We start from the raw sequence: 15,246 nt of genomic DNA on the forward strand, positions 1-15,246 counted from the left end.
GTTGGGAGTTTTTTTAAATAAAATTTAAACTAAAAGAATTGGCTCAGTAAATATCTGATTAGTAACACATGATGTATCTTCTGTCATCTTTGCCTTTCTAGAGGCTTTCACAACGTCTGACAAATCAAAGGTTTACCGTTCTCTTAGTTCTCTTGAAGGCTGAATGAGGACCTGTTTAGAAGAGAATAGAAAGGAAATCTGTTGTCTTTGAGGACAGGAAACTAGTAGTGACATAAAATAATTCTAGAGGAGTATTCAAGGACATTCCTCACTAATGAACTTTGACACTTTAGGAGGTGTTTCCAAAGAACAAGCAAATTAATAGAAAAGATAAAAAATAATTTATCATGTTCGCCTTTCTGGAGAGAAACATGCAGTTTGCCCCAGTGCTACGTTCCTTCTTCAACCTTGTAGCTTTGCACATTTGAAGTTCTCTAATGACTTTTCCTTTAGCACTTTCTCTTTATTGGGAGGTTTGCCAGTGTAAGAATATAGTAATCCTTCCAAATACACAGAAGGTCTAAGGTGATATTAAAAAACCAAATCAAACCAAAACAAAACCAAAGCACATACACCCAAAAAACCCCAAACAACCAAGCAAAACCAAAACAAAACCAGCAAAAGTTTTACCCACTATTTAGGGATTCTTCTGTCAAGATAGAAGAGTAAAAGAGATGTAATTTCCTAGTAGCATCTGCTAAAAGAGTCTGCTGTTATTTCTTATGAAATCACCTCTGTGAAGTAACTTTAGAAATCAAATGTAAGACTAAGAATATAAGTGCTGTTTGTGCTAGAATGGAAGAGTAAGGCAGAGGTCAGTCACTGTGTTCCTATCTCTGTTTCTTTGATGGGTGACAGGAATTTTAAGAAATTTCCTTGAGATTTCTGATACGAGAGTATTCTTGTGATGCCCTCCCTAAAATACTTCTATATTTCTGAATTTTTGCAATAGCAATTCATTGCATTTTTAATAGGACATCTTGAGTTCTTGTAAAAGATTTGTGTGATAATACCGGATCAAGTTCATGTATTTTTAAGCAGAAGTGCCTGCTGTGATTTACGGGGAGTTCTGTTTGAACGCCAAAGTTATGATATAGTCTGAGATACTGAAATGACTGCCTACATTAATATTTCATATAAGTTATTACTTATTACTTATTTCTAAAACAATTTTTTTTAAAAAAATCGTATTTACGCAGAAGGGTTTATTAGATATATTTCCAACATCACAAAAATAGACAAACCCACTTATTTTGATACAATTACACATTTGCCAGATGGAAGTAATAGTCACTTTTAAAATTAATTATTTATCTCAGTTGTGTCTGGAATTAAAGCAGTTTCTTATAGAATGGTTAGATTAAGACATTAATTTTTTTTGCATACATTGCAGTGACAGGTTTCATATGGTCCTGACAAGTCTTCTTCAAAACTAATATACGTCTATTCTCTTCTGATACACAGTGGCACCTATATTTTGGGTACATCCACATGACTTAGTTGTCTTTCCTTCCCATAGTTTTTAGTACCATGTCTGTATAATGAAAACACCACAATTTTAGGGGGAAGTTGCCATTTGAATATTGAAAATTAGTTTCACAGGAATTTGGCAAACTGTAGATGCTAATGAATAATAAATGAACAGAGGATATCCTTGGGAGAATGTATCTCAGCAAGACATAAAGTCTTAGTGCATTTCAAAGGATTTATGACTGGATTATTTCAGTCCAACACATAGACAATTTAAATAATTAAATATTTAAAGGTAAATTAAAAATATATAAATTTGACCCTTTATGGAATGTTCTGTACTTAGCAGATGCAATTTTATAAAACTTTCTTTGCTCCAATGAATTAGAATAAAACCCAAGGTATGACAGGTCCAGAACATTACCTAAGTGATATTAATTAAGTTCACATCTCCTATTCTATTTTGTTCCATGAGAACAACATAAGAAAACAAATGTAAAGGATCCAGAGATATGAGAAACCTTCCTTATTTGTTCCTTGAATATCTATATTAGCTCTCTTGTGACCAATGAGGCAGAGGGAAGACACAGATGAGAAGTAAGCATGATGTACTCTATGAATAAGACTTATGTTAAGAGTATTAAAAAAAAAAAAAAAAAAAGCAGCAGTTTATCGTCTGGGTTTCTTGCCTTTTTATTAAAACATACCTTTCAATGCAGATGGGATTTAGGCTGAAACTCGAGGGAAAGATATTGAGTAAGCTGTGTGCTTCCAGAGACAAAATGGCAGGACATGTATTCCTACTGCTTTTTACTTCTTGCACACTGGTTTCCATCAATACATCTAAATGGGCTTTAAAAATTTGGATTATTGTCCCTGCCTTACACGAAAGAAGCTGAAGTGCAAGGAAACAGGAATGGTGTACGTAGATAGTCAAACTATTTTTCACTGGGGGCCACATCAACCTCCTGGTTACCTTCAAAGGGCCAAATATAATTTTTAGGACTTATATTCGGCCCTTTGAAGGCAACCGGGAGGCTGATGTGGCCCCCAGTGAAAATGAGTTTGACACCCCTGAGGTAGATCATTCTGCAGGCTGGCAGTAGGGCTGAGAGTACAACCTAAATCTGTTTCTGACTTCATGCAACTAAATTGTAGTGTTTTCATAAAACCAACATCCTGCTATGTCATCTGACATTATGTCTTGCATAAAAAATCAGTGTGCAAAGATATTACATTTAATTTCTGATATCTGGTTCTAGTAGTCTAGTTGAAAAGCTGTACCCCGTCTCCGAAAAACTATAGCAGTAAATTTCTTCATATCTCAGCGCAGGAGGTTTTTGACTTGTTTGCCCTTGGCTAATGTAAGCAGAGACTGGGATTACAAACTGCTGGGCTGGCACAGGCATGATGGCCTGTGTTGACGGATGGACCCTGTGGTTGCGGCAGCCTCGCAACTAGCACTTCTGGCCATCAGCAGCACAGCAGGAGCCTATGATGAGCAAGGGAAAGAAATAAAAGGACAGAAAATGAGACAGAGACAGAAAAAGAAAAGCATTCACTTGGTCTTGATGCTAATTGAAACAGAAATATTTTGCCTCCTCTTTTTAATATATCAGCCCGCATGTACTGAAGAAAATAAATTTAACAAACTGAATTGCAGAATTATTCAGGATAGAAGTGAAAGTGATCTGATTTAAAGTCCCTGTAACCTGTTCAATATGGCCGATTGCCATGCAATCACATGAGACTCTGCACCAAAATAAACTCTCCTAATAGTATAAAGAAATTGATGCTGCAATACTTGCTGATGCCCAAGTGTCATGACAAGGGCTAGTGGTGTGTTTTCATTTGACCTAATTGGGGTTCACTCTGATGAAAAGTGAAGTGCAAGCCTCAGTTTGTTGAATAAGTGCAAAAATCTGCATTCCCGTTTATAGTAACTGAGAATAGTACTAGCAATGAGATTATCAGGTTAAGTGAGATATTCTCTTAGCAGTGTTTCAGTTAAAATACAGCAATTTCCAGTGAAATTTGCTTTGAGATTTGTAAGTAAATTGAATGTAAAATGCCTACAGGGAGAAAACAGTGAATCTTGGTTCAAAACCAAGGGGAAACGTCATCTCAATCTATACAAATCAAATCCTCCTCTTTAATGGGCAGTGCATCCTGAACTGGTTTTCTCGATAATCTATCCCTTAGAATCAGATTCTGATGCAGACAGAGCTGTAAAAATCTGCAGGGACACAAATAAGAATACTTTGTGGTGATGTTATTGTTGTATTGTTATAGAACTTTCATGGTAAATTGTTAATGTTTACTCATTATTGCAGTCTGTATAATAGTTGGAAGTAACTATTGATTTCACAGATATGCTCTGCTGTTCATAGGAGTGGCTTTTGGTTTGTTTTCCTTGCCAACTGCATAAGAAAAAATATGTTCATGCCACGCATTTTCTGTCATTGCGTTTCTGGTAGCCTTGCATGGAAAAAAAGAACAGCAAATTTAGGAGTTTCTAATGTGCTTTCTAAAACTGATGATTGTTAGAAGGCAGTTGAAGAACACATGAATGTTCTTCATCTGATGTCCATGTATAAGTATTTATTATATTAGAAGGGTTATACCAACGCATCTACTATGGTGTGTGAACTGGAAATGATGGGATGCTGGGAGGGTACCAGGGAAGGCTTCATAGATGCTCACCATCTATACCTTCTTTCTATACCTTCTTCAACCCTGTGTTCTGTGTTGCTCTAGGAGATGGATACTGGGGTAGGTAGGTCTTTGGTGTGACTCAGTACAGCTGTCTCACACAGGAGATACAGAGCAGCTTTCGACTGTTAATAATCAGAAAAAAATAGCCCAGATATGTGTCAGAGAGGTACAAGCAAAGGTTAATAAAGCCTTTGATCCAACTTAAAAAAGCCTGCAAGAGTGTCTGCCATGTGTGGGACTCATCATTTTGTCATAAGAGTATTATCTGGCTTTTCAGCCAGTAGTGTGACTAGAGAGAGAACATAAGGAGAGGAGTTTGAGGAATAAGTTAGTGTGGTTTAACACCACCTCTAATGAAACTAAGTTCATGAACCAGCTTTATATGTAAACAAGCTGTGGAGTAGAAGAAATGGTATTCAGTATCTTACAGTGTCAGAAGTATTTATTACAACATCATTAGAGGCTCAAAGCAATTGCGATTGCTTTGTAGAACATAGAAGTTCTATTTCTCTTTAAAGCATGCTGCTTCAATTAAGTATTCCTTTCCTGTATTCATTCAATATTCATTTTGGCTGCTACTGTATAGTATGTAAATGAAAAATGAATAGTTAGAGAAACTTATGCTAAAAAAAAAAAAAGGTTTGGAGGAAAAATTTTCTAAAATCTGTTTTAAGAATTAGCTTAAGTTCTTAATAAGCATAATGGAAAGGATTTCATTACAGGTTATGACAACAACACAAAGACAGTTCTGCACTGTGAGCTGTCAGCCTTTCATGTTTGTGTATGTGCTAGCATATACTTCTGATTATCATGTTACACTGCTACTGTGAGCTGGAGGCTCTCAATAGCTTTGGTGTAGATAGTGATTTTCAGGGTGCTATGCTGCTGTACATTCAAATTACTTTTAGAATAAAGGTGGCATGAAAAGTGTGAGGCCTGGTGCAGTTTATTTAAAAAATTGAATCTGCACAGGCAGAGCAACAAAATAAATATTAAACAGTGACAAGTATAAGGAGGTGGTTGGGTTCTCTCTCTCTCTCTTTGTTTTTTTCTTTTTTTTTTTTTTTAAACTAGGTTTTCAGGCCTGACTGTATGAGGGATGAATTAGCATTATAGTAAATAAATGAGAAAATTTTTGAGACCATTTTGTTTCTTTATGTGTTTTCTTGTATTACAGAAATAGATGCCTTTTACCCTCTCCACGTTTACAACAGATTGAAAAAAAAAATAAAAATCATTATTAAAATTGTCACAATGTTAAGGCAGAAAAAGCACAAAGCAGACAAAAAGTCCCTCTACCAAGTCAAACATGGTGTTAAAGCTACCATGAATTATGGCAGAGGAGGCCACTGCATCAACACTGGGAAAGCATGTTAAATTCTTTTTTTTGTTGTTGTTAAGAAGCACACAACCTTGTTTAAGATAGACCAGTTTTCTACTATACAAAAGAAGTACTTGCCGGAGTAAAAAAAAAGGAAAATTTTGTTTCAGTAATTTGTAAGGTTCTAGAATGAAATTGTTTAGTTAGGGAAACATAAAATAAATGTTATGATTTTTGTGATGTTGATGTCAAAATTTAAGCTGGTATGGTTACTCTTGGGTTTGATTCATGTGTGTTACGTTCATTATTTTATGAAAAATTCAAAACCAGATGGATAATGTTAATTACTGCACCATTGATAATATCAGAAACATGTGTGAGTGTATTTTCCCAAGGGGTACTAATAGGGGAAAAAATAAAAGAGCCCACACTTATGAACTGCCTTAATAATTTTGTGCTCAGCTAGAAAGATTTCTAAGTGGCTGATTTTTATATACTTTCAAGTTCACCTTTATCTTTCTCCCATTATTTGAAAGTGTGCCCTGGGAAGTTCGAGAAACAATGTGAATTTTGTAGATTAGATTAATCTACATCACTGGTTTTTAATGTTAATTTTTATATTTCCTTTTTAATATGAGAAATGTTAAGAACTTGTTTTTCAGATTCTGAAATTATTTGAACTACCACGTGGCTTAGTCACTTTCCCTTATACTATCAGGAAATAAAACATTTGACCCAGGAGTCAAATCATTTGTAGGCATATATGATTCTCCATTATCTTCCTCTGAATCACAGGTGTTATGTTTTATTATGTAGCGACTCCTTTCCTTTTTTATCTATCTTACATATCCTGAACAATTTTCTTTGATGCAGACACTGCCTTGCTTGTTCTTTTCAACCTCTGAAAGAGGAGCTGAGAAAGACAAAAGCATTAAACAGAAACGGCAGTCAAGGTGATCCATAGCACTCCTGGAGGGGAGAGTTTGCTGGCAAACAGAGCAAGCAGCAAATCATATAGCACCCAGGGAGTCCCGCCACGGGTGAGAAAGAGGCAAAAATAAAGGTTTTGTCTATCAATGATCTTCTACTGTCTTGGCACTCCCAACAGTATAAATTACAGAAACTGTCTTTCCAGCTTGTAGTGTTGGCAGCATCTCAGATTCTGTATGCAGTTGGGAAAAAAAAGAAAGCTATCAATAATTTATCTAGAATTATTACATTTTCCTGTGTTACTTCTTGCCAGTGTAACAGGCAATATGCCTCTATCAGTGAGACTCAGTTTCCTGTTTAGACTTCCACAATTAGCTACTGCCTGCTATAAAAATACTTTGTTGCATCAGCAGTTGTTTTTTTTCTTTGCTGCCATAATTGTATAAAACAAATATAGGTACACTGTACCAAGTTATAGACATGCTTATCATATTTTAATTTAGTGGATCTGCAGTGATTTTGGTGGCAGCTATGATGCTGTTATATTCTTGGTAGTCTGCTGTTCATCCTGCTCCTTGACCGGCTGCACTATCAGGGGCTGCAGTTTGCATTCACTGTCATCTGCCGAGTCCTTCAAAGACTTCTTGATCTGTGTCTTTTTGACCTCTCTCGAGATTTACTGCTTAGACTTGAACTGTATCTTGTAATACTGCTGTCATTCTGATTCTCAGTCTGTATCACCCAGTTAACCTTCTTGGCCCTCATCACAACCTCCTCATAATAAAAAGAAATTTGAGGTCTCCAATATGGATAAGGTTAGCTTGTTTCTGAACTTAGGAAAAGTAGATTTCTGCTAATCACTTCCTCAATAGTCTCTTTAAATAAAATCCTCTCAAAATACTGGAAACTAAGCTGCTCATTGTCTTGTGCAGTCTGAGTCTCTCTCTGGCATTAAACTGTTAATACTACTTACAGGCACCAAACCAGTAACACAAAATGGGTCAAAACCATTTCTTACTGAAAGTAAAGCAAAATTCAGATGAAATCAGTAGTGTAATCCTCAATTGTTAAAAATTGGACTAATGTCTTGCTCAGTGTTTTAAGACATTTTTAGTTTTAGGTTTGGGGATAGTTGAGGCCTTGTTTTGTCTTTTTTTTTGTTTTTGTATTTCTATGTGGAGAAGTGCTCAAGGTATTTTCAGATAGAATTATCTGCCCTGAGTCAAAGTTTAAAATTAGTTTTTTTCTTTTTCAAATAGTGATAATTAATATATAAGATTAAATACTGTAATTGCTTACTTTGTTCTTAGCTGCAGAGCTATCAGTGGTTTAGTGGGAGCTTTGTCTTGATTTTTTTGCCTCAATTGTAATAACTTCCTGAAATTTCAGAATAAACTTGCAGTGATGGTTAATTCACTTACTTTCCTGCTCCCTAAAAAAAAATAAATGTTAATCCTCCAGAAGCTTAGAGGGAATCTTAATATTGTATTTCACAGTAATCTCTTTAGAAGACAAAGAATTACAAATGACATTTTAAACTCACTAAGACTTCAGTAACAACTCCCAACAACAGAAAAAGAAGCTTGCTTCTTTATTTATTCCTTTAACTGCCATTTGTAAAACGCTGATTAAAGACAGAGCGGATAAATTATGGTATTTTCATGAGACATGCAGAGCTTACTCTACAGGTAAACTATGTCTCATTCATCTATATATGTTTCAAACCAAATTCTAAGAAAAACTACTTTGCATTCACAGCAGCAGCTTCTTTCCCTCAGTCTGAAATGGTCTGAGCTCACATACATCCCATTGCCCAGGCGTAACTGGATCAGTGCACAGCAGGGAGATCAGAGTGTCTGTGTGAAGACTGCTTCAGTGGGACAGAGAGAACCTAAAGAATATTCATAAAGAGCAAATTAAAACATCGTATGGGGCCTTGACTAGGCTCAACAGCTTTCCTAAAGACTTTTGTTGTTACTAGTGCTTAACATCAGCTTAGGATTTGTGAAAGTGCAGCCACCCCACAGCTCTTGTAGCCTTTAAGTGATAGTGGTGGGTGAGACTCTTTATACTGTGTTCTGCTGATTTCTTTCACAGCAAAGTTGCATATCTATACTACACTAGTTTCCGTGAGATTAATTTTACCCTAAAATTTCACATTTACAAATGTTTTGATAAATGTGCTGTCCATAGTCATGATATAATGTAAAACATATGTTTCAGGTGACTTGTACATGGTTTTCTCATACTTCTCAGGATCATTTAAAGCCTCTGCCTTCATGTTTTTTTGATCATGTATCTTCAGTTAGGTCTTGACCAGCAGGCAAACAAATGTAAGCATGTACTGAGTGCTTTCTCTTCAGTCTGTGGCAATGAGAAACAAACAAACAAACAACAACAAAGAAAATACAAAAAACCACAAAACCAAACCAAACAAAAAACCACACACAAACCCCCCAACAAACAACAAAACGACCAAACAAAACAACAAAAAAACACCAAAATCAAAGTGACACTGTATTAGGGCTACTTTGGGATGCATTTCTTGTTATTTGGACAAAGTCACAAAACCTTTTTACTCAGTTCAGAAACATTTATTTTCTGCTTTTTTTGTGGTTATTTTCAAATGAGAACCATGCCTGGCCTTGTTGCTTGCAATTTGTTTGGGGCCACTTAATTTCGAAGTATCTTGTTATAATTTGTAGAGAGAAATAGGTACCTGTAAATGGAATTGCAAAGGAGCTTCCTCTCTCTCTCTTTTTGAGGTCCATATAAAGAATGTATGGCAACGACATTCCTCAGCAAGTATTTGAGGTTAACAACAATGCCTTGTGATGATACAAAAAAAATGTGGATAACTTAACTGGTAGAAATATTGATTAATGTGGATGACAGAAATTATTGTCCAATATAGGACAAAAATTCCAAAGTAAAGGTATTTCTCAGAATAATCTTGGTTGTAGCAAGTTTGTGTTCATATTGCTATAAATACATCTCTTATTTTTATTTTTTATTTTTGAAAGCTAAAGAAAGTAACAAAATGGTAATTCCTCTTCTTTCCGCCAAATAAGACAATTGGGTTAAAGTAAGCTGTTGAGTTTCTATGGGCTCTATCGGTCTCTGCCATCTGGCATTGCTATAAAGTATTAATGCTTAGGATTTTAGAACTATAAACAAACTATTCAGCTGTAGTGTCTGCTTAAAAAAGAGGCAATGAGGAGCAGAGACTAAGTATATGGACTGTCATCAGCCCATTTCCAGGGTGCTAACTGAAGCTGATGTTGGATGAACAGCTGAAAATTACATTGAAGTCACTGAAAAGTTTAAGCTTGTGGGAATCAATAATAAGATGTGGCTTCATATTCCTTTCAGTCATTCAATGATAAAGTGTTATAAATAATTTGTACCCTACTCTACTGTGGTACAAGAATTATTCTGTTAACCTGCTTTGGAAATAACAAAGGCTCAGCCCAGAACCTCCCACAGCTTTATTGACGCAAATAGTCTTGTTACTGGAGTCATTCAGAACAATGAGGATTGTGTGACCTGTTCCAAATTTCTTCATGGGACATGAGCACTGCATAGTCGGATAAATTGTCTTCTGTGTGACCAACTGTGGGCAGTTAGACATCCTTTCTTTGGGAAATGGTTACAGTTTTTTTTCTGAACTGCTTGTTCTTTTCCTCTTTCATAGTAAGTCAGGGCATGATATATATGAGGGGACATCTTAAAAAAAACCCTGAAAAATACAGGTTTTTTTACTCTTTGATTTGCAGATTTTTTGAGTTGAACCAGGTGAATATTATAGTTTTTAACAATGGAAAAGCAACCATATGAGCTTTCAAGAATACAGGTTTTACTGGTTTTGTTGATGCTAATTATAACAACATATTGAGTATTTACCGTAGACCTTAGGGATTTTAAAAAAGTGATAATTTCTGTTCTTTGGAGAGTTACCAGCTGGCATGTCTCTGTCTTCAGGAACTTATTCCGTATAATAATTTCACAGATTGTGTGGAACAAATACTCCTTAACTGGTTTTTAATTTTTACTTTAGTTATAATAAAGGAAAGAGTAGAAGTGGCTTACCTGAAATTACCGCTATTTTTCAAAATGTAATATGTCGTTGTTCTCATTATTTAACATAATATGGAAGGAAGAGAATGCAATATGAGTTGGCATCAGGGGATGAAGAGTGATTCAGTAGAAATGACAAGCAAAAACCAAAACAGTCCAGGAAAGGGTATTCATGCAGGTGAGAGAAAAGATTAGCTTCATGCCTTGGAGGGGAGGACTTTGACTCCTATCTTGCTAGTCAAAATTACATGATGATTTTGTGATTACTCAGTTCTTAGTTCTCTAATGTGATTAATTCCTGTATATGTTCTTGAAATTAAATATTCGATTTGTCTAACATAAAAAGTGATATGTATCTGTAATCATAAAAATAGGAGATGGAGAATAATTCCATACTTGATTTGTGTTTTCAAAGTTCAAGTTTCTCCAGAATTAGATTCTTAGACATGTAGGAAATGCAACCCCGAGTTCTGTGAACTTGGTTTTGCACCATGGCAGAAAAACAATTAAGTTTGCAGTGTTAGCATCTTCTCTTGTTTTCCAGGTCCGTGGGGGAGATGCATGGGAGATGAATGCGGTCCAGGTGGCATCCAGACGCGAGCGGTGTGGTGCGCCCATGTGGAAGGCTGGACCACGCTGCCCACGAACTGCAAGCAGCAGGAGCGGCCTGATAACCAGCAGAGCTGTTTCCGGGTCTGTGACTGGCACAAGGAGCTGTACGACTGGCAGATTGGCAGCTGGAACCAGTGCCGGCCTGTCCTCTCCCGCAGCCACGAGAAGCCCCTGGAGTGCCTCAGAGGAGAGGAAGGGATCCAGACAAGGGACATCACCTGTATCCAGAAGTCCAACGGGGTGCCAGCTGAGGATGTCATCTGTGAGTACTTTGAGCCAAAGCCCCGCCAGGAGCAGGCGTGCCTCATCCCATGCCGGCAGGACTGCATCGTGGCCGAATTCGCCCCCTGGTCAGAGTGCTCCAAGACCTGTGGCAATGGGCTTCAGCATCGAACTCGGCACGTTGTGGCTCCACCGCAGTTTGGTGGGTCTGCTTGTCCTAACCTGACTGAGTTTCAGGTCTGTCAGTCTAGCCCATGCGTTGCTGAAGAAAGCCTGTATAGCCTCAGCGTGGGACCCTGGAGCGCGTGCTCCGTGCCCCATTCGAGACAAGTAAGGCAAGCAAGGAAACGAGGGAAGAACAAAGACAAGGAAAAGGACAGAGAAAAGGCAGTTCGGGATCCCGAGGCTCGTGAGTTAATTAAGAAGAAGAGGAACCGAAACAGACAGAATAGGCAGGAGAACAAATATTGGGACATACAAATTGGGTACCAAACCAGGCAGGTCACATGTACTCACAGAAATGGGAAAACTGCTGCTCTGAGGTAATCACTGTTTATTAATTTGCACATCTTTATTTTTCTCTGTTTAAAGCATGTGTAAGTGTACAGTGGTATTATTTTAGATAATCCTGAGTCTCAACAGGAGGCACACAATATTTCCAAAATAAACATACTCTATCAAGCTGAAGATGTTTCTGTGACATGAAACATGAAAACTGTCCTGATGATCATGCTAAGTATCACATGAATGTGCATCATTAAACTGTGCTAACTCCCTAGCCTCTGTCTGTCCAGATAGATTACCTCCAAAAGTCTGAAGGTATTTGTGAAATGTCTGCACTGTTTCTGTGGGCTCAGGGAGGTTTTTGCTCTCTATCAAGTCTTGCATGTTAGGAAGAGGTGATGTTGGGCATTTAAGGCTTATTATTTTACTTTTCAAGAGTTTTGGCAGTCACAGATGTTTTGATAACTCTTTCCATAGGCTTCTGAGTGTTTTTCTGCAACCCTGTTTTCTTCTGTTTGTTTTACCTGGCATTCTCTCACTACCTTATGTTTTTTTTCCCTCCTGTCCCCCAGAATGTCTTTATCCAACTCAAAAATCTTCGTTCAGTCTAGTCTATCTGGTTTTGTCTTTGATGTGATTCTTTCTATTTCCTTCCCTGTAGTTCAATACGTGATTAATCTATTTTAATTGAACTGTGAAATGACTAAGATATCTTACTGAATGAGGCTGACACCCATTGCTGCTAGGGTAGTGTTTATGAACTTTTTTCAGGCTATTTTACTTTGGAATTTCTGTTGTGCCAGTTAAACATTCCTTCACAGAACTTGTAATCACTTCAACCTTTTCAAGTGTAGTAAACGTTTTTTTGAGTATATTTCCTTTCAAGAGAAAGCAGTAAAACATGAAAATGATGAGAGGTCCCTGGTTTGAGGGAAAAACTGAAAGATTTGTGGTGTTTAGTTGGAAGGAGTGACAGATAAGTGAAGATGTGAAGTGTGTATCAGTATGTAAAAACCCATCTCAAGGAGGAATGGAATGAACTGTTCTCTACATGTATAGGAGAAGCAATAATGGGCTAATCACAGCATTGCTGAGGTCAGACTTCTCAGAACTGTGAATAGTGAAACTCTGGAAAAGATTGCATGGGGAATGTGTAGCCTCCATCTTCAAAAGTTTATAAGAATAGGCTAGAAATGCATATGTCAGTAATGACACACCTTGAGTAACTCTTGGTTAGGGAAGAGGGGCTGACTGCATAGTTTTTCGTAGTCTCTTCTAGCTCTGGTTTTCTACAGTTCTTTCGGATTTTGACTCATGCTTGAAAGAATGCCTGAAAAAGGAATTTCAAATTCAGTTTCCTCAGGCAGTCCCAAGCGTTGGCTGGAGCCCTGGCTCAGTGCTGGTACAGGAAGAAGTTGCCTTTAGCCTTTTGTTTTCCAGCCTCATATCATGCACTCCACACTGTACCTAGCCCAGGAACATCATTACCCTTTAAATACAGGGAATAATTTATTAAACATATTGGTTGCTAGCAGATAGCAGCTAGCCACTCTGTTTGAAAGTCCCCAGGTTTTTGTAAGGTTAAGCAAATAATTCAGAACTATCATATTTAAAAAGAAAGGGGTAAGAGAGAGAAACATTCATGTGCTGAGGCTCTGATAAGTGGTAAGAGAAAGTTTAAAAAAGCATAACTGAAAGTCAATGTGGCATACTTTACTCACCATCTTTACATTTACTCAAATTAGTAACACTGTCTTAATTTCAGACACCTCAGCACATTATGCCATATATGCACATTTCAGGCTGTAGCAGGGAAATAGATGAAACCCTCTTGCTTGAGGCACTGAAATAATAGATAATACAATGTAGGAGTGATTCTTCACACAGGAGAAAATGATCCAAGTGATGCAGCGGATATTTTGCTGTCTAATGGATATAGTTTTATGTTATATATGCACAAAGGGTTTCTAATAGTCTTCCCATGAAGTTTAACATAGAATCCTTTTTTTTCCAGTTGTATAGTGAAAACAAGAAAAATTGTTTAAATCACTTGTGAGAAATTCTGGCACTGATACCTTAGCTTTTAGAGACCTATGTATGCCAGCTATATATCCATTTGTTTCATTTGCACTGCACAATTCATTAAGTGATCAAATGCTTTATTCTATGATTGGCATTACAGAATCTCAAGCAGTAGAATTATTTTTCTGCCCACGTTGTCAATGCAGCCAGCTCAAATGATTTTACAATCTCCATCACATAGTAACTGTGTTACTAAATAAAATAGACAAGTAAGGTGACTGGAAAACCTGCCGTGCTCATGTGAAATGCTCTTCAGCTTGAACAGTCCATTTTCAGGGGGTTTTGAATTTAGCAATCAGAAACAATCAGCCCCCTGGCAGCATGACTGAAAGAAGAAGAAAAACCCTCAGGCGAGTAATATTTTTTGCAGAGGTAGCAAAATTGGTATAGTATAAAAATGGTTTCAAAAAACAAGTTTCAGAAGGGTGCTCCAGAGAAAATGGTTCTGTGACGCTGTCAGCAAAACTTCAAAAAGGCAAATTCTCCCGACACACCAGCACACCATGGTAAAGAGAAGTGAAACAAGAAAATCAAAGTGTAATTTATACACTTTATTGCCGAGTGAACAATACATAGAGTCCTGTGAAGGATGAAATATTGGATTTTGTATTGCTTATTCTGCAATAACGTATGTGTTACATGGCCTATATTTGCTTTATCTTTCCCTTAGTCTGAAATTCTGATGTACTGAAAATGTTTTAAAAATAGAATTGTTGGAGAAGAATTCAGTAATTTAAGTTGACTTATAAAATAACTGCTCTGGATAACTGGCAAAACATGGACAGTGTTGCTGTTAGTATAGAGGACAATACTGGTCCTCCAAAATGTTTCCTTGTTTTGTTTTGTTTTGTTTTGTTTTTTCTTTTTTTGGGGAAATAATTTGATATTTGGAAGGACTAGACCAGGTTATGAGCACAGACAACTGTAAAAAAATGGAACAGAATAAGAGTATCTTCTTGGCCTGTATGTTTCCAGCAAAGATTTCGAAATTCACTGACAACGCAGATCAGGTTCCCCTGTAGCAGCTGGTTTGCAGATGTGGGGACATCCTGCAACTCCTAAGAATCATTGAGCCTGAATGTCTGCAAGTTAAAGCTGTATTTAAAGCAGTTCTGCAAGGATACAACTGCCTATTTAAAAGCAAAATATCCCAGGAATTTCTGCACTATTTCCTTTCTCTTTCTTCAGCATTTGAATATGGCCTCTTTATCTTGGTTAAGCTGGGACCAAAACACCCATGCCTGGGAGGAGAAATGAAGGAGATCGAGTAGGAAACTGTCCTCACCAGCATGTTTGCTGCAGTTCCCAGAACT

At 37.1% G+C, this 15,246-nt stretch overlaps 1 protein-coding gene across 1 annotated transcript in view; it reads left to right on the forward strand.

The window, feature by feature from the left end:
* THSD7A (thrombospondin type 1 domain containing 7A) overlaps positions 1-15,246 on the forward strand; it is a gene marked incomplete at its 3' end in the record, with an annotated part of 196,496 nt that overhangs the window by 66,609 nt on the left and 114,641 nt on the right. Inside the window, exon 2 of the mRNA XM_080339999.1 lies at positions 11,058-11,889. Coding sequence (XP_080196125.1) covers positions 11,058-11,889 — 832 coding nt within the window. The remainder of the gene's footprint in view (positions 1-11,057; positions 11,890-15,246) is intronic.

Source organism: Nesoenas mayeri, assembly GCF_963082525.1.
Source record: "Nesoenas mayeri genome assembly, chromosome: 2".
In the NCBI taxonomy this organism is placed as follows: domain Eukaryota; kingdom Metazoa; phylum Chordata; class Aves; order Columbiformes; family Columbidae; genus Nesoenas; species Nesoenas mayeri.